Source organism: Triturus cristatus, chromosome 5_1, assembly GCF_964204655.1.
Source record: "Triturus cristatus chromosome 5_1, aTriCri1.1, whole genome shotgun sequence".
Lineage (NCBI taxonomy): Eukaryota > Metazoa > Chordata > Amphibia > Caudata > Salamandridae > Triturus > Triturus cristatus.
Genome location: NC_140587.1, coordinates 169,971,602 through 169,991,984, shown reverse-complemented (window position 1 = coordinate 169,991,984; position 20,383 = coordinate 169,971,602). Strand labels below are relative to the sequence as shown.

The following is a 20,383-nucleotide window of genomic DNA, read 5'->3' as shown; positions in this document are numbered from 1 at the left end:
TCAGAGAACCTGCCAGGTGTTGAACCACCAAGGAAATGCCTTGATGTTCCAGCCATGTCCAGAGGCGGAGGGCCTCCTGATATAGGGTCCTCGACCCCACCCCGCCCTGTTTGTTGCAATACCACATGTCGGTGGAGTTGTCCTTGAACACCTGCACTACTCTTCCCCGGACAGATCGAAGGAATGCCTTCAGTGCAAGACAAATCGCCCAGAGCTCCAGGAGGTTTATGTGAAGCCCGGACTCCACCGGAGATCAGAGGCCTCTGATCTCCACCTCTCCCATGTGGCCGACCCATCCCAGAAGGGAGGCATCCGTCACCACAGTGTGGTCTTGTTGGGGAAGGGAGAGGGATCTGCCATTGTCCCAGTCCAGGTTCGCAAGCCACCACTGCATTTGTCGAGCAGTGCCATCCGAGATCTGGACGCAGTCGGACAGATTCCCCTGACAGTAGTGGCCCGTGGAGGGAGTGCCGCAGGGCAGTGGGGTGGGGCAGGGGAGGGGAGGGGCAAGGTGGGGGGCAGTGAACTCGTGCTCACGGCCAACAGGAGTAATGTAAGTCCATAAATAAAAAAAACTAATTTCATTGCGCGCGCTGAAACGCATTTGGTGTTTCAGCACACGCAATGAAATTTGTTTTATTTATTTACTTGCATTACTCCGGCTGGCCGTGAGCCGAAGTTTACTACCCCCCCACCCTGCCCCTCCCCCGCCCCGCGGCACTCCCTCCACAGGCCGCTACTGTCCCCCTGATACAGCGCCCACTGCAACTTCAGGTCCCACTGCAGAGCCCGCATATGCCATCTGGAATCATCTATCAGCAGGATGCAGGAGGCCATGAGGCTCAGCAGCATCAGAGTCATCTTGACCGAAACCCGGGACAGAGGCTGAAAGATCGGAATCATAGCCCGAATATCCCGGACTCGCTGTTTGGGCGGCTAGACTCGAAACCGCGTTCTGTCCAGAACCTCTCCGATGAAGAGGAGCTTCTGAGAGGGAATCGGGTGCGAGTTCGGCACATTGATGGAGAACCCCAGCATATGCAGGAGGTCGGCCGTAGTTTGGACGTGGGAGGCGACTGCCTGGGGCTACCCCGCCTTCAACAGCCAGTCGTCGAGATAGGGTAAGACTGATGCCCCTGATCTGCGCAGATGAGCTGCGACCACCGCCATCACTTTCGTGAACACCAGAGGGGCGCTGGGAAGGCCAAGGAGGAGTACTGTAAACCCGAAAATGCTCTTGGCCTACCGTGAACTGCAGTCAACGCCGGTGGGCCGGCAGGACGGGGATGAGAAAATAAGCGTCCTGCAAGTCCAACTCTACCATCCAGTCTTGCAGGTCGAGGGCAGATAAGACTAGAGCAAGCGTCAACATTTTGAACTTCTCCTTCTGGAGGAAGCGATTGACGTCCCTGAGATCCAAGATACGACGCAGGCCCTTGTCCTTCTTGGGGACCAGAAAGCAGTGGGAGTAACAACCATAACCTACTTCTGGGACAGGAACGCGCTTGATGGCTCCCTTGGTCAAGAGAGACGTAACTTCCTGCTGGAGAAGGGTCAGATGATCCTCCGACATCCGGTGGTATCGCTGTGGCATGGCTGGAGGGGTAGTCTCGAAGGGGAGGGAGTAGCCCCTTCGGACTATTTGCAAAACCCACCTTTCTGACGTGATGGTGCCCCAGTGGGGGAGGTGATGGTGAATCCTGAAGCCCACTGGCGTTTGATGGGCCAGAAAGGTCGGACTAGGAGGGTTTGGAGCTTGCTGCAGAGGGGGGTTGGTGGACTGGCCTGCCCGCTGTCTACCGGAACCACGACAGTTGTTTCCACGTCCCCGGCGGTGCACCCCTTCCGTAGCCACAAAAGGGGGGAAAAGCAGACTGCGCCGTAAGGGTGGAGAGGCCGAAGGACTTAGCCGCAGCCCGTGAGTCCTTGAATCGCTCTAGAGCGTGGTCTGCTTTGTCACCAAAAAGGCAACAGCCATCAAAGGGCATGTCCATCACAACGCAGGACTGGTGCCGTTGGAAGTGTCGCCGGTGGAGGTGTAACAAGGTCATCTGGCGACATCTGGATCCAAGGCAGGATGCAAGGGAGGTCTGCGGCGCAGGGACCGGAGCCGCCGGCAGTAAAGACCTAAGCCCCCCCCACCCGTCCACCCAAAGATAGCATGCATCGCCTTGTAGAACGTACAAAGCTGGGCGGGAGTCGCTCCGGGTCTCGGAAAGGGAGGGAAACTCTGAGTCGACCCCTCAGGCTCCGTGTGTGGAGGGGCACCACCCGCGTGCCACGTCAGATCGGCCGACCGACGAGGAGAAGTCATAGAGTGATGCTTCTTCGACTTCTTCTTATGCTTCGACTTCCCGACCCATAGTGCGAAGATTTCGAACCAGAATGGTGGTGGCTCTGCGACCAGTCCCTCGACCTCCCTCTCGACCGGTACCTCGAACGGTGCAGAGCCAAATGCCAGTGCTCAAACAGCTTTTGGGACCACTCCCGCAAAGCCTTCGGCGCTATCGTCCAGCAGTCAGAGCACGACTTGGAGTCAAGGTCGTGCTCCAGGCAAAAAAAACACGCAGTGTGGATCTGTCAATGACATCATGCGATGACAGGACCTGCAGGACTTGAAACCGAGCATCCCTCGTACACCTTTTTGGAGTCGGAGACTCGAAAAAAGAAGTTGACAAAAGTCGAGAAAAAGTTAGTCAAAAAATGACTGAGGTACCGCTCTTCCCGGGATCTCCGCTGGCTGGCATGGAAAAAGGAAGAACTGACGTCAGCGTGCGAGGTCGGAGTCTAAGTAGCTGCCGCGACATCATCCCGGCGACCACGACGGACGCGGAGCCGACCGACGCCACCTTCCGACGAGCAGAGGTACTGCTGACGAAAAAACTTTCCAGCTCCAGTCTGACGCCTGGGGTTAACTCTAAGGTAAGGAATCTATAACTATTGTGTTTCTTTCAGATATAGGCAAAACTGATAACCTGTATTTCCAACGTGTGGTGCCAATAATTACCGATTCGGTATATGTCGGTATTTTAGAATCGGTATTTACCGATTCGGTAATGGCAACTGGCTTCCCATACATTCCTATGGGCCTGGAGGCCCATAGGAATGAATGGGAAGCCAGTTGCCATTACCGATTCGGTAAATACCGAATCGGTAATGGGGGAGGCATCATCATTGGTGGCAGGGTTTCACATTGACACCCTGTTGCACCCCTGATTCGTCCATGTGTGCACATGTGGCGCACATACATGCCCTACGGGCATTTATGTCTGCCACATTGCACACTTCAAATTGCAAAAAAATGCTTTTTTACAGGTATTCGTCATTTACCATCAACTTTTAGTTGGTGGTAAATAACGAATCCCCACACCAACGACACACTCCCCCTATATATCATTTCAGGATTCGGTAATTTTACCGATTCGGTAAATTACCGAATCCTGAAATATGTCCCCTACATACCAAAAGCCTAAATACCGGTCGGTAACGGGATATTTACCGAAAATCGTCCGTTACCGACCGGTATTAGGCTTCCTACATATGGCCCATAGTCTTTTGCTGAGGCTGTACTTACTTCTGAATCACCTACATATTGATATCTCCCATGCTGTTTCTATTTCAGGACGACTTCTAAGAGCTACTTGGACCATAGGAACACATGGTTTCATTGCACCACGGCTAACTATGACGAGAACGAAGATATGATTTTCCCTCCTCTTTGGGTGAGAAACAAATTATCCATATGAAGCATCCCTGAGCATACTTAAATGTAGGGATATTCTTCAACTCTTTTACCCTCTCTCCCTAGGTTGAACAGGTTCACGCATAAAAAATCCTATTAATAAATAAAAATATACATAAAGAAAACTTACGGATGTAGTCCAACAACTAGTTGGCAACCATTTTACATTCAATTCGGGTGAGAGGGGTTTAACTATTTGAGAGGAATTCATTGTCTCAATCTGTATTGAGGGAGTAAACCCCGATTACCATATTACACTTTTTCTTCGAGATAGAACCTGCTAGCAAAGTACAGAACACGTACATGCAGGGCCTCATACGGTATGTGATTCAGATATGTCTCAGCCACATATATATCTGCTGAGAGGTAAACTATTACTTGTACTTAGGAAAGATCTCTTTGAACTCTTTCTGATCTCTGGGTCGACATTCTCGACCCCCATTTTTGTAGACTCTCATTGAAGGTTTCTTTTCTCCGATACTTCTTCTCCTGGATCTCTTCAAATTTCAAGTAATTTTGTATATTCCTGGTGAAGGCTTCTTTCCTCTGTTTTTTTCTTGCACTAATTGTGCCCACTAACTGGGTCTTTTTAAACTCCAAGACACCTTGATAGGTTTTGTCTCACACTGACAATTCCGTGTACCTCGTTGGTGGTATAAATGCGCAGTCCCTACTAAGTGGGATAGGAAGCGATATTCTCTACACTGTCTCTGAGATCATGGGCACTACTATGGTGAAATAATTATTCACAGCTGTTGTATTTGACGACACTCCCCAGGTTAATCTGCGTTATTGCTTTTACAGATATCCCCTTTCCACTTTTTCTTTGATATCAAACTGATTCTGTAGTTGGTCCTGATGAAGGTGGTCTGAATCATTTCCCATCGAAACGTGTGTAGACCATTTCCAGATATATGGGAATCCTACCAGAGGCACAGACAAGAGAAGAATTTGATGTGACGAAAAACTAAACCCTCAAGTGTCTTTGTAGAATCCATATAGGATCCCCTACATGTTTTGAATTTTTCCTTGTGTTGCATGAATGTCAGTGTGGTAGAATAGGTTTGGTAGGTGAAAGTCTAGGCTGATGGTTTTTCTTGGGGTTTATTCATGTTTGCGTAAATTGTATCTTAAGTTTGTATTATGATTTGTTGCACATGAATTTGTAAATATATGTATGTTTATTATTTATGATGACTAGGTAGACGCATATGCAAAAAAGAATATATATCTATACAAATATGAAGAATTGTTTTTTTTTATAAATAATAAAACACATTTCTATGAAACAAAAATGTGGTAAGAAGATGATTTGGGGACATGTCTCTTGTATGAGCCTTTTGGCCAATGGTAAAATAAAATAGGTGAGAATAGAGGTCCTTTCTTAGCCACTGGAGCCAGGTACTTGATGGAACACCAAAGATGCTTATCTGAAACTTAAAGAGGGAATTGAATTGGCCGAGGAATTCGGCTACAGAGAATCCAACAATGCCTGTGGCTCCTGATGTAAAAAGGCATGAAACAACTATTCTAAAGCTCTGGGAAATTGTATTCCTCCTGCCCACCCCCTCATTCCTGAAGCAGAGAGGGGATCTCCTGCACTCTGATCATTCTGAAGGGCTGCTTTTAGGTACTTGGTTAGATGTTGTAGCTAAAAACTGGGCGTCCAGTCAGTTGTGACCCTGAACAGAAACCTGTACTGCAGAGACTTTGCTGCACCTGCTCAACTGCATTCTTGGGAAGTAGCTTGAAGATTTCCCCTGAACTGTCTTACTCATTAATAGAATTCCATTGCTGGAGGACAGCAGGGGAGATCTCGTTACAGACTAGCACTCAAGTCACTTGTGACAGCGTCCACTACGAAGCAGAATCTGAAATGCTCCACTCCCAAATTTTAAAATGTGAGATTAGCTGGCTTGATTACTGGTTTGACTACATGCTTGAGATACTAGTGTAAAACTGTGCTATGCTATGTGACTGCCTCTGGCAATGTCCCAGTTAAGTAGTGTATTGGGTGTGAATGCACTTAAAGAACAGATCATGGATGAATATCAACTTCAGGGGGAAGATTAGAAGAGAAATTTCTTCTCCTTAAGAGTAGAAGCTAGCATGATCACCAAGGTATCCCTGGGCCAGCTTACAAAACAACCAAATCAAAAACACAAACAACCCTCTGTGAATCAGAGTGCTAAGCCTGTGGAAGAAACAAATCGAATGTTCTGCAGATCCTAAGGTGACAAACAGTCAGAGTATAGCTCGTTCCATTGACTCACTCACAAATCATGCAATAGAAATCTAAGTTGGCCTCTAGGGCAGAGCGAGAGTGCTTAGCACATTCATCACACTGTATGGATTGCTGGTGCTTTTCAATTAGTTGAATCTTCTACTAAACAAACACTGCTTGTTGGACTTATGGCAATATTAACAATACCTATTGCTATTAGAAGACACAAGCAATACCTAGCAAGCTAACAGGAAATTACAGATCCAAAGCAGGAGAACCTCAAATTGCCAGGAGGAAAACAAGTCTGGAGATACAAACTGAAACAATGATTCTAGATATATTAGGCAGTTGTGGGGTGAAACTTGGAGCTAGACCCCAAAAATATTACTATAGGAAAGCTACAAAACCTAGACTATGCCCACATCTAGAGAGTATTCAAACTAGCTTTGAGATTAGCTAAATGACACCCATCCATGCAATAGAAAGAGCCATTACCCTCAGTGGTTTGTATGACTTTTGTACTCCGAGTGATGCTACTCAAACAGACATTGAAAAAGAGAGTACGACCGAGACAGGCAGTGAGAGACACGTCAATGGCTGCATTTCAAAGGTAGAGAATACAGCAACTGTACAATATCCAAGAGAAGAAAGTACCATACTAGCTAATGCTTTAATTTCAATCGTCAGTTCAACATTTAAAAAAAAGCTTACATATGACACCAACCTTCAATTTGGAGCTTGGGTTCAGCATAATGTACTTTATGGATCCCTGGATGTTCTCTGTCCACGATGCCAACCATGTGACTGTATTGTCACAGCGAACTTCTTTCCACTTGTGACCTTCAGGTGGCTCTGGAATTTTAGACTCCCTGGATGAGATCAGATCGATATTAAAGATCAGCCATTATTTTCATTATTATACAGAAAACCAACAGTATGGGGAAATACATTAGAAATAAATCTGACCACAAATTACAAACAAAAAAACAGAAGAGTACATAAAAACATTAGAAATATCCTGTTCCTTTAACATCAAAGTAACCTTTCTTAGCTCAAAGTCATTCCCTATCAAACCAACTTTATATTTCAGGAGGCTGGCTATTACTCACAGCTTAACAAAACATAGAAAAACATAGCTCGAAATAGAGATATATTGGACTCTCTTACCCAGTCTTCATGATCCTACATACTAGAGATGGATTGATAGTGGTTCCATGACAGGTACGATCCGTCCCTCCTACCACTCACCCAGATATCTTTCAGAGCAGTTAGGGTCTCTTTTAGACAACTTGGGAGCTTAGACAGAACCCCAGAGAAAGCACTCCTGGCTCTATGAGGTGATATAACACGCTCACCCTTTCATCCTCCAGAAATCAGTACATTGTATAACATTAATTGGAAGATAGTATCATCAGTTATTTGCAGTGCTTTGAAGAAACAGACGTTTGGTATGAAGTGGTATACTGATACATTTTCTAGATTTTCTGGAGCACGGCCTGGTAATAGGCTTTCTAGACCCCATAGCACTATGGACTTTGACAATGTGTCAACCTAGGACAGAAAGCTATCAATCAATCAATCAATCAAAAACCACTATATTCGATTAATTAAAATCATAAAAGTATACAATACATGATTAAACAGTTTAAGAACATTCTAACAATTTCATAATTAAAAAATATAATTTATCTCGGTGGATCATCTTATAAAAAGCTCATCAATTTCCTCCAGTAAGGCTACCTGTCTGTTCCTCCTTGACCTAATAGATGCAACGAGGAAACTGGCGACTCCAAACATGGTTACAGGGGATTCCATTGATTGTAAAAACAATAATGCGGGTTTAATTTGTACAAAAGCTTTCTCTTTCAGTATAGGGAAGATGAACCTTTTCCTGGCTTCGTGATACAGGGGACAAAAAAAAATAAAATGCATAGTATCTTGGGGCGAAAAATCATCACATTTACAAGGTGCCACGTCTTCCGGCCTGGACCAACCCTGTAAATCACTTAGTATTCAGTGGATCTGGTTAAAGCGAAATTTTGTCAGTAGCCATCTATGATAAGAATTCGTGACTATTGACAGATATGGGTGCATAGTAAAAGATAAAATAAGCAAGACGTGAGCCCTTACAGCAGGTTTGCTTAGCTCTTGAGATTCTCGCTCAACTTCGCAGTGCTTATTATAATTTGATTTAACCCACATAAGGTCAGCTTTACATAGGCCTTCAGGATTGGTAAAAATCTCTGGGCGCCCAATTTTCTTCGTTAACATTTTAATGTAGGACAGCCACTGAATTTCCTTCATATTATCTAATTTCATACAATCTTTCAGGATACTATGGTTCAATGCAAGATCCGGGTTTAACCAGGTTCTGATCCATAACAAGATAGGAGCTATTTTTATTATGTCAGAGATATATCGAATCCCTAACTCAAGATGGGCCGAGTGGGTCGCAGTAGACTGAGGGAGACCTAGAAGGGCACGTAAGAATTTATTTTCTTCTCTTTGTAGGGGATCAGTTTTAGTATACCCCCATATTGCAGCCCCATACCTGGCTATTGAAACAGTTTTAGCTTGATATATAGCTAAAATAGCCTCACAGGGCTTTCCACCTAGCCTTTTCGCAAAACCCAATATTGCAGCTAGGGAGCTACGTACCGCATTCACCTTAGTAGAAAGTTGGGGTGCCCAGGATTCTTTATCATCAAAGACAACTCCCAAGTAGGTGAACACTTTCACTCTAGTAATTACTTCTCCACAGCAATAAAAGGTCTTGAGATGGTTTTTTCCCTTCCCTAGTGACATAATGTGTGATTTACCATTGTTAACCACAAGGTCCAAAGATTTCATAAAATCCCCAAATGAATCCAGTAGTCTTTGAAGCCCGAGCGGGGTCCGGGCCAATAAAACTGTATCATCCGCATAAAGGAGGACAGGAATAGGTTTACCATCCATCCGCGGAATATCAAGAGAAGCAGTTAACAGATAAGCTTCTAGGGAGTTTATGTACAATGTAAATAACATAGGAGCAAGGATACAACCTTGGCGCACCCCTCTTCCCGATTTGAAACTAGCAGTGCATTTCCCCTCCTGTGTCATCCTGATTGAGGCTTTCAGGTCTTTATGTAGATCGGCCAGAAAATACACAAGGGGCCTATCGAGACCCAATTCCAGAAGCATAGGCCATAACTTAGACCTGTTAACCAGGTCAAAGGCCGAGGACAGGTCCATAAAAACTAAAAAAATCGAGCCCCCTACAGCTTTAGTGTATTTCGAAACAATTAAGTGCAGATTAAGGCATTGGTCCTCTGTACCCCTCCCAGATCTAAATCCATACTGGGCATTAGATATTATACCTTTCTCTGTGGCCCAATTAGATATCCTAGCTAGAATAACCTTTCCTAGGATTTTGATAGAAGAATCCAGCAGTGATATAGGCCTATAACATCTGGGATCTCCACTTTGGCCCTTCTTACCTTCTTAAACACAGGAATAATAATCGATCGTGACCAAGACTCCGGAGAAGCTGTTACGGCCGCGGAGTTAAAACCGTTCAACAAAATTTTAGCCCAAAACTTAGGATTAGCCTTATACAGGTCAGAAGGCACCCCATCTGGTCCTGGCGCCTTGCGCCCGGCCGTTCCCTCAATGGCTTTCTCCACCTCCTCTAAGGTAAAATTAATAGGAGGAATAGGAGGATTAGAAATTGGGGCCTCAAAACATTCAAGTTCAAGGTCACTCCCATAGATTTTTTTAAAGTGGCCTAACCAATCCTCCTCTGAGATATTCAGTTCTAAAATAGAATTCTGGGTACCAGATAACAGAGGTGAATGAATAATTTTCCAAAACTTGGAGCTATCTTTCAGTGTTGCTTTGTCCATTAGGGCTTCCCATGCATCTTGTTTGATTTCCCTTTTCCTTGTCTGGATTGCTTGAGTATACTCTTTCCTTAGCTGCATAACTAGCCCCTTGTTTCTAGGTTTAACATTAAGAGCTTTTTTAAGTAAATTATGGGCTAATGAGCAATTATGGTTAAACCAGCCACAGGCAGGTTTACTTTTAACAACTCTGCCTTTCGTGGTGAGCTCATTTGCCACTTGGGAGCAAATAGCTTCAAATGACGTGATTACATCCCTGCCATTAAAGGGCGGATCAGCACATATGTTTAAATGTGAACCAACCTTTGAAATAATCAGGTAAAGAAAATCATCAGGGGACACCTTGCTCCAATTTAGTCTCCTCCCCTGATCTTTAACTTTCACATTAACTGAAACAAGTGGCGAAACTGGTTTGTCCATAAGGGAGAATTCATTAGCTAAAATTATTGCCACCGGGTTATGATCACTAAAACAAGAGCGTATAGCGATATAAAAAATCACATATCTTAAAAGCCCTTAAGATAAAAATATGTAATCTATTATGGATTCACAATCCCTAGCAGCATACGCAGGAACACGAATATTCTTATCAGGAAACCCTTCTTCATACAGATCATTACTAGACAGAAGGGTCTCCATTGCTTCACCCTTAGAGTTATGTTCAAAATGTTGAGGGGTTGTGTAGTCTGGGCCATCTTTAACTCTATAGTGGCAATCTAGATTACATAAATGCACATTAAAATCACCCATAAGGATGTAATAACAGAAAATGGATTGATTTTCCTTGTAAGATTCTAAACATTTTGACAACCAGTGGATATGCTCGTTTGGGGACTCCTCTAGCTGTGAATTATAACAGTTAATAAAAATTAACTTGATATTATTAGTCAAACATATTTCCAATATAAGACAATTATGGGAGGAACATGCAACCTTTCTAACTCTTCCTGCTATATTTACTGAAACCAAAAACATGAGACCACCTCTGTCTCTTCCCGCTATCGAACTCAAAGCAGGAACAAAATAGGAAGTAAAACCATCAATCCAAAAGTAACAATCCTTATCCCATGTCTCTTGGAAGGCTATAATATCATATTGTTTTAAAAAATTTAACCAACAGCTATCATTCCTTTTTGTCCGCAGGCCCGCTATATTCCAGCTTAACAGTTTTACCCTTTCCCTTGAGCCATTAACAACACTATCCAAATTGGGTTGGAGATTTCCATGTCTCATTCTAGGTTCTACAGATTCCAGATGACCATATTCAACCGGGCTAACATTTCCAAGTCTCTCTGAATCCTCATGTCAATCACAGGCCTCCAGGCCTGAGAGTGCACCAAATCTGTTATAGGTGATAATATTAGAACCAAATCCACAGTGATGATCAACAATATAGGCTTGGGGAGCTACAGGTGTCTGGGGTTCCCTATAAGTAAATGGTCTCTCACGCGATTCGGGATTTTAATAAGATGCGAATAAAAATAGCCCAAGGAACGCGCACAAACACTATTAGCATCATAGACCAATTAAGCTGCCCGTAACAAAACTGTATTAACGTGTTGGGGGTATTTAAAATGAACTATAATACAATCCCCACTACAGTTTTTTTGAGACGGGCCAACCCACTTTGTCCTTCTAGTGGATAGAATTTGATCAGAAAGATTTATCGGAAAGCCGCATCTTCTATTGAGCCATGACAGTGTTTTGTTTTTTAGTGACTCGTGTGATTCCACATGGGGCTGTGCATGATGGCTATCTAGGGGCGGCACATTTGTCAAGACAACCACGAAAGGCGCGCAATCGGGGGGAAGATTGGTAAAACCAATGTTAGTTCCCTGGCTAGAATTTTGGGTTCTCTCTTGACGCAAAGAAGATTGGTTAATTAAACCATTTAAAGGTATAGTATCAACAGGGACAATTTCCGGTAAAGCGGGGTACTGAGTGGGTCGCTGAATAGTATCACAAGTAGTACCCTGAGAGATGGCATCAGGACCCGTAACTATTGCCTTATCTCTTTCACATGCGGACAAGTGATTTTCTAGCAAGTCTGCAAGCCTCTTGACTTCCTTATTAGCCGAATTTAATTGAAGCACTAAAGATTGGGTATGCTTGGCTAATTTGGCCTCGAATTTGGCTTCTATAGTAGATACCAATAGTGCAAATTGATCTGGGAATAAGTTAAAACAGGCTGCACTATTACCTTCCTGCAGTACAATTCCGGGGGCAGTACTATTTGGAGCTTGATACGAGACTTCTGCTCTTTTTTTAGTGTGCTTTCCTCCCTTTCCCCCCTTTTTGCTTGGTTGTTTCCTACAGGCTCTCACTGGTCTGGGGCTAGGTAAAGCCAATTGTAAATCAACAATGGATGAATCCAGAGAATCCTCTAAAGGCTCTGGGTGGATCAGAGCTTCAACCGTTGTATCCGGCCGAATGCTCAAGCCCGGTATATCATCTCTTGGGCTTCCAACCTCAGGATAAATGGTAGTATCAGTAGGGGCAGGAAGATCCCCTTTACCAAGTGAGACTCTCCGATCATTATTAATTTTGTTGACCATTTTAGCCAAATAGTTATCAATTGGGCCTTTCCCGGCTATAAATTTATCCTGTTTATCTTTAGACATGATCAATCACAAATTATTATATCTCGCGGAATATAATACGCCAAATGAGGGCGACAGACAAATACCAATATCCCAGCCTTCACATTTACCAGTCTTTAAGAAGTACAATTACTCAAGCAGGGACACAAACAAGGTCCACACAATTTAAGAGTCTCACATGCACGATAAGGATAAAGTGTGAACTCCTCAATATCGGGGAACCAGGGCCTATGGCCCAGCCCGGCCTCCTTCGGCCCCGGACGGCCACAGACGGTCCGCCCTTCGTCCGGCGCCGTCCGCGCGCATAGCGCGACGCGTTGTTATGGAGCTCTTAATCTGGACGCTTCCGTAAGGGGGCGGGACCGAGAATGCAGTCAATCAATGGCCCCTTGCCACCTGGGACTTGTAATCCGCTGGGCTGCTTCGCTCTGTCCCCGCTCTGTCAGCGCCGCATCTCCCGCGAAGCGGGAGGCACAAGGTCAAGAAATAGCCGGTAGGTGAGGGCGGGACCGGGAATGCAGTCAATCAATGGCCCCTTGCCACCTGGGCCTTGTAATCCGCTGGGCTGCTTCGCTCTGCCCCCGCTCTGTCAGCGCCGCGTCTCCCCAGACAGAAAGCTAGTTGGAGTGCAAACACCATGCAGCCCACTGAGCTCTACTTCAGTGGGATGCATTCTAGATAAGGATTGTTTAAGTATACTAGGTTAACAGAAATATATTTTAAAGATTTATTTTAAAAAACAAATTCTATCCTTGAAACATACACTATGAATAGTAACTATAACTATTATAAAAAAACAAAATAGTGGCAATAATGTTTACCAAAGGAGTGAATATAAAATAATAATTGCACCATATTGGTGAGGTGTTAATAAAGCTTTCTTAATGTTAATATCTCCACACACACCCTCATCTTTTTGGCTAACTTAAAGCACCAAGAAAAGGGGCCTAAATCAAGTTTCACAGATAGTTTGCACCTTTATACTTCTTCTGAACAAAAGAAGCACTGTTCAGCAAAATTGCAGAACCTGTTATTCTTGTCTGCAGGCTGACAGAGAAGACCACTGAGCAAAGGCTGTGTGTGCCTCCCGGTAGCCTTAGGCAAATGAAGGTGATACAGTTCTGTATTGAGTCTGTTGCATGAAGTTCCATTTTATCTCATCATGCTCTGTTCTTAGTTTATCTTATGTATCCAGTTATTTTTTTAACCTTTCCTAATAAACAATTAGCAGAAATGGCCTGGGCACCCTTTCACTTACATTCTGTGAAATGGTGCTCAGTGTTTAAAAACAAACGAGAAGTGAAATGATCGGTTTCCATGAAACCTTATTCATTATTTAGAAACACTTACTGTAACAGAGGATTCAATTCATAGAAAAATATATTACTATATTCAAGCAGACAAATCATCATGTAACAATGAATAATGCACAAGAATAAATGTGCATATTATTTTAAACCTTTGTATCTAGATAACCAACATATATATTTCAAACAAGGGGCTACCTAAAAGAGCAAATATATATGATTATAACAATATAATTAACAAGTTTTTATTATTATTTCTAGTTGTCCACTTAAGCAAGCTAAAAAATAATCTGGTTGAGAGCAAAGCGTGGGGACAATCATACTGGAAACCAAGCTATATATATGTATATCACAGCGTAAGAGGAGCAAAGAAGCATCTGTGTGGTGGTGTAACAAGCATGTCAACCGTTTCACAGTATTGAATTAAAGCTGGATGTTAGATCATAATATTCAAGTACTTAAGTTAACTCCAGTTGCAGGACCCAAAATCAGTATACTCAATTGTTCTAATAGATTCTCAAAATATCAAATTCTCTGAGAGCATAGAAAACGTGCAGGAGGATTGAAGACCCATTATTTTGTTTGTCTGAGCATCAATAATAAAATATGATTATGACTAGACAAATATAGCAAATAATAGGTAATATAACAAACAATATATTTGTGATGTAAACATATGTAGTACTTTTAATAGGAAGAAGTAACCCAAAGATTGATGACATCTAATAATTTTAAAAGTGATTTCTCTTCCATTCCCCCACCCCAAAGCATTCTACAAGGAGGCCAACTTGAAGATCAAGTTGGTCTGACTTCACATGAGAGAATGTGGAATATTAGTTTGTGACTTATAATATGGGAATAATGGTTTACTTGGAGCGCAACCATTTCTTATAGGACTTAGGAAGAATTCCATTGCCATTCAAGTTGTCCTCATGATGGCAGGCTGCTGGATGGACAACTCTAAATATGCACAAGTTTATTTCAGGTTTTATTCTCTCCCCCCCCCCCCTCCTCTGTAAATCAGCCTTGCAATGACTGTTCCGACAACGGCACGTGGCGTCATAAGTCACAATTCGATCTAAGTTCTCACAGATACTATGTGGAAAACAGAGGAAGCAGCACGCCAAATGAGCACACCAATTTATTTGTATATGAAAGAACGACGCTCTTCGGCTTCATAGAAGACTTTGTAAAGTTACGAGGATGTGCTTCAAACCTCATAGAAATAAACATACTATTCATAAACATAGAACACATACTGTTATATCATTATTAATCAATTGTTTTCATGTCAAACCCTCATAGAAGTAGATATACTCTTCATAAACATAGAAAACATACTGTTACATTATTATAAAATAATTTTCATGCGGCAGTATTTTAAAATTATAATCAGCATGTTTGAGAGAAAATTAAAAAACTCATTTGTTAAGCAAATACATTTCAGAATTTATCGCAAGCCAAAATTAATCAAGCAATTAAATACCTCAAAAATCTTGCTAACACATTTTCGTCAACAAACTTTAGCAAATTGATCACAATTGGGGGAAATAATTCACTAAAATTCAACATTAGTGGTAAATACATATGTTTTCTCCAAATATAAAAAAAAACAGGAGTGAGCATATAACCATAGTAAGGTATAATAATGCAAAGTTAAGTAGGTGAAATAAAGTGCATAGATCCCCAGGAGACAAAAATGAAAATGCAAACAAAAATTGTACACCTTCAAGGGTAAGGAGTGGATATATGCAGTTGTCATCATTTAATTAAACATAAAATTCACCTGGGGATAAAATAAAGATTTGATAGGGCTATTTATATAGCACAAAACGTCTTCTTTTGTAGAAGTTTCCAGGCACTCAAATTAAGAGAATGTTTGTATCGTAAGCCATAGAGTTCCACGATAGAAACTCAAAGGATTATCCGAACGCCAAATCCCAAACGGAGCTGAGACTAATAGCCTGGGTAAGTGAACAGATGAGTTTTAATCATCTTCCTGAAAACTAGAAGATTTCCATGGCTGCACAGGTCAAAGAGCAGAATACTCCAAACTCTGACTGTGGTGACTGCCACAGAACTTCTGACCACCCTTGCTTTACTGAATTTTAGGAAGGACAAGAAAAATATGTAGGTAGATTTCTGTGACCGGCTAGAGGCCCATCAGGGAAAGAGAAATTTAAGACTTGTGCCCTGTCCGGTATTTTACAGAGTCTTGTGTGCTACACATAATGACTTGAAGATGCATCTTCTTTTAATGGACAGCCAGTCTAGTTTATTAAGCTGTCCAGAAATTGGAGGTTTTTTAAGCCACAATAAAACCTGACAGCTGCGTTTTGTAGCAACTGTAGTTTATGAATTAAGTACTAAAAGTGAATTACAGCAATCACGCCGGGTAATATCAGACCCTGTATCAAACCCTTTCTGGGTTACATAGGAAAGCGAGACTTGTAAAAGCTTAACCCTTTTGGTGCTTGCGTCGGCCATTGGCCAACGCAAGCATTACCTCCCTGGTGCGCCGCATATCTATTGGCCGTCACCAGGGAGGGCCCCCTTTAATCCTCCAAAGCACTGGAGGTTTCTTTTTTTTTTTTTTCCTAGTGGAGACGTCTTTCTCCCCACACCCCTCCAGCCCATCTGTGGCGTCAGTCAGCACGCTGCGAGGCGCGCTGACGTCACAGTTTTCCACACCAGAGCCGAGAAAGCAGCAGGTAAGGCCACGCTCGACTCTGATGGGGGAAAACAGGCTGAAAACAGCCTCCCAGCTTTCAGGGAGGCCTCGTTTGAAAGCGGAGAGTCTCCCCTTTCAAACCAGGCTTTCCTGAAAGGGTTTTCTGGCTGTGGACCACTAGACACCAGGGATGTCTTTGGTTGGGGTTGGTGGGGTGTTTGGGGGTTTTGGCCCTCGTGGGAATAGGCCAGCCCTCCCTGGGGCATATCTTTTTTATAAAATCAACTTTGGCTTTCCGGGGAGAGGGGGCGGAGTGTTCGTCCCCCAAAATTGTTTTAAAAAGCGTGGGAATGGGACGGCTTCTCCTTCAGGGCATATTTAAAATATATATATATATATATATCAACTTTTGCTTTCCATGCGGGGCACGATTGCCACCCAAAATATTTTTTTTTAAACAAGAGATAGAGAGTCTCTCTCTTTCTCCCTGTAGACTAGATATATATATATATTTATAATCTGTCTACATATATATACATATATGTAGAGAGAATCTCAAATATATATATATTTACATAGAGATCTCTCCGTGTCAGGGCCTTGTGTGGGATAAAAAAAAAAGCTGGTGGGGGGGAGGTGTGGCTGATGTAATTAAGGGTGTGGCTTTAAAACACGTTCGCTGAAAATCTGCGCTTAGCTTAGGGTTCGGCCCAACTGTGTTTTTGCGACCATTTAGGCATAATACAAGCAACATTACACCAACAAGCCAGTACTATTGGCTTTGTCAGTGCTTGTTAGATGCATAATATAAGTAAGCAACATCTAGGACTTTGTTGTGTAGCATTTGAAAAAGCTTCCGTGCTGAAATGATGAGACTGTGAAAGAACTATATTGAGTCTCTTTGAAGTTACATGAAAGGCAGTAAAGTGTGGTACTGCTGCAGAGTAAAAAAGAAATTTGCTAGATAAAGTGATATCGGACTTTTGTCTAGTGGCAGTTTTGACACCATAAAGTAACGCAGAGGGCATGCTGGAAAGAACAGATCTGTATTATGTGGATAGATAAGTGGATTAGTAAAGCCATGCATTAGAAACGCTTTGAAACAAATGAAATGTATGTGAGAGAGAGGGTATGGAGAGAGGAGGGGCACATTTGCTGGACGGTAGTAAGTTAATCCAAGGAGGTCATAGTGTGCATTGGTAAAGCACACGTTCACCTTTAGACATCATGGCGCTGAACAACAGATATATATTGTAGGTCATGAGAGGGGGGGGGGGGGGGTGCCAAAATGACTGTCGCACTGGCTGCCACCAGCGCTCAAGGCTGCGAAGATGGGTATGTGGCAAGGTAAAGTAATACTGCGTCTTCTCTCTTTTTTTAGCGTTTTTGGAGAGCCTACTGATTTTGCAAAAGGATAGGTAAGGTGACTTCGTTCATTACTCACTGTTGCACACTTCACTTACGCACACACCCACCTACACTTTGAAACCAACAACCTATCTTCCTTCCACATGGGATAGTGTTTTAAAAGGAAGGTTTTAGGCACTAGCAGAGATGGAGTATCGTTGGATGAATGCTGCCCAGGCCCTAAATCTGGTTCTGGAGTCCAGCTTTGAGGCAGGATCAGAGACTGAGACAGCATCTGAGGGAGAGGAAAATGGAGCAGAATCACGGATTAATTTTCCAGTCGGCGCAGTTCCATCCGACTACTCATCTTCAAACGATTCAGAAGGAGACAATGTCAGTCGTGCTGTCCCTTTGCAATCACAGTCAGTGTAGCGGGACACCAGCAGCATGTTAGAGCAACCCAGAGCGCAGGCACGTGCGGATGCAAGCACAGACGGAGAACTCTTTTGGCAGCCTCCCAATTTAGTTCAGCCCCAAATTCCGCCTTTCCCTGGTGACGCTGGATGTAAAGTCGATACGGCAAATTTTTAGGTTTAACTTTGTTTTATTGAAACGGCAAATTTTTGGCCAATTGACTACATCCATCTCTTTTTGGATGTTGGCTTCCTTGATGAAATTATGCAGCAAACAAATTTGCGTGCCGAACAATTTCTGAGGGAGCATGGAGGCACACTTGGGCCTCATTCTAGGGCACACCAGTGGACTCCCACTTCATTAGAGGAGTTGAAGATATTTTTGGGCCTCACGCTTAAAATGGGGGTAGTACATAAACCAACCTTGCTATCCTACTGGCCAACTCGCACGGTTTGGTTAACCCCTATCTTCGCACCATACATGAGCAGAGATCGTTTTTTGCTATTGCAGCGCATGCTGCATTTCAATGACAACTCTGCTGCATTACCCCAGAACCATCCAGACCATGACAAGTTGTTCAAAATTCAGCTTCTCGTAGAACATTTGTCTGCCAGGTTTCCAGAGGTTTATACCCCTGGAAAGAATATAGCCGTTGAGGAGTCCTTGATTTTGTATAAAGGACGGCTGCTGTTCAGGCAGTACATTCCGAGCAAACGCACTCGCTATGGCATCAAGCTGTACATGCTGTGTGAGTGCTCAACTGGCTATGTGTACAGCTTTTGGGTGTATACAGGGAAAGACAACTCTTAACCCTTTAGGTTGCCCGCCCCACGCTAGGGGTCATAGGAAAGATCGTATGGGAGCTTGTCCAGCCACTCTTTCACAAAGGTTATAACCTTTATGTGGACAATTTCTATACAGGAGAAGAGCTGTTCAGTGAGCTCTACAAAGCTAACACCGTGGCCTGCGGTACAATTCGTTGTCGCTGCAAAGGATTCCTGCAGGAGCTTGTTTACAAGAAGCTCCAGAAATCCCAGAGCACTGTGTTGCGTTCCAAGGAACTGCTCGCAGTCCAGTTCTCAGATAGGTGTGACGTGTACCTGCTCACTACAATTCATTCTGAGAGCACTTCCCCTATCACGGTTTGGGGTCAGATGGCCGAAGTCCACAAGCCCACCTGTATACTTTATTGCAACAAGTACATGGGCTGAGTGGACAAGAAGAACCAGGTTCTTCAGCCATACAATGAGTCGTAAAGCCCGCACTTGGTATAAGAAACTGTTTGATCTTGATGGCAACATACAATGCATATGTTGTTTATCGTCAGACTACCACACGAAGAATGTCTTTTCTTGGCTTTCAGTTGGCTGTGATTGAAAGTCTCACTGCCACAGAAGCAGCAGCCTCCACTTCATGTGTTCTGGAGGACGTGGCAAGGCTGCAGGAGCGACACTTTGCTGATAACATTTCTGCAACACTCAAAAAGGAGCGACCATGTTGTTGTAAAGTGTGCTCAATGCTGGGAAAGAGGTAGGAGACTCATGTTTACTGTCCCCAGTGCCCAAATAAACCTGCCTTCTGTTTTCCTACTTGCTTTATGTTGTATCATACTAAAGCAAAATACTGGGAAATTGACTGAGGTGGAGCTGCTAATAGGTTAACCTTTCAATTGGTGTGAATGGATACCTACTGTGTGTGGGCCACTCCTTCACTACGCAAGCAGCTGCAGAATGTTTGTTCCTCTACTTAAGGAAATCATGGACTTCTCAACACCTTTATCTGCTTTCACAACTTGGTAGTTGTTCTGTTCTTCAATTGACAAGTGCATTATAGTCCTCGCACTACACATACTGGTGGACAAAACCTGCGCCACATTGTCTCCGAGTACCCAGTTTGGCAGAAAGTTAAACGCTTGACTGGATTTTGAAGTGCTTGTTAGGGAACTTGTGTATACTACACAAGGACCACCATGATTGCCATTGAGAACCATAGTAAGTGTATTAAGTCAAACAGATATCCAATGGGACTTATTCACCAACATTTCTACTTGTTTTGAAAGTGTGCCAACTCAGTTATTAACTTGTATCAGGACCATGTTATTGAAAAGGGATACAAGACGCAATATCTTGTATGATGATTGTTTTCACATCTTAAATTAAAGATGTGAAAACAATCTTCATACAAGATATTATGTCCTGTA

At 43.3% G+C, this 20,383-nt stretch overlaps 1 protein-coding gene across 2 annotated transcripts in view; it reads right to left on the bottom strand.

The window, feature by feature from the left end:
• Positions 1–20,383, bottom strand: part of TOP1MT (DNA topoisomerase I mitochondrial) — a 977,649-nt gene that overhangs the window by 392,303 nt on the left and 564,963 nt on the right. For both annotated transcript variants that reach the window (XM_085604773.1, XM_085604774.1), the window contains one exon: positions 6,691–6,835. In XM_085604773.1, coding sequence (XP_085460899.1) covers positions 6,691–6,835 — 145 coding nt within the window. The remainder of the gene's footprint in view (positions 1–6,690; positions 6,836–20,383) is intronic.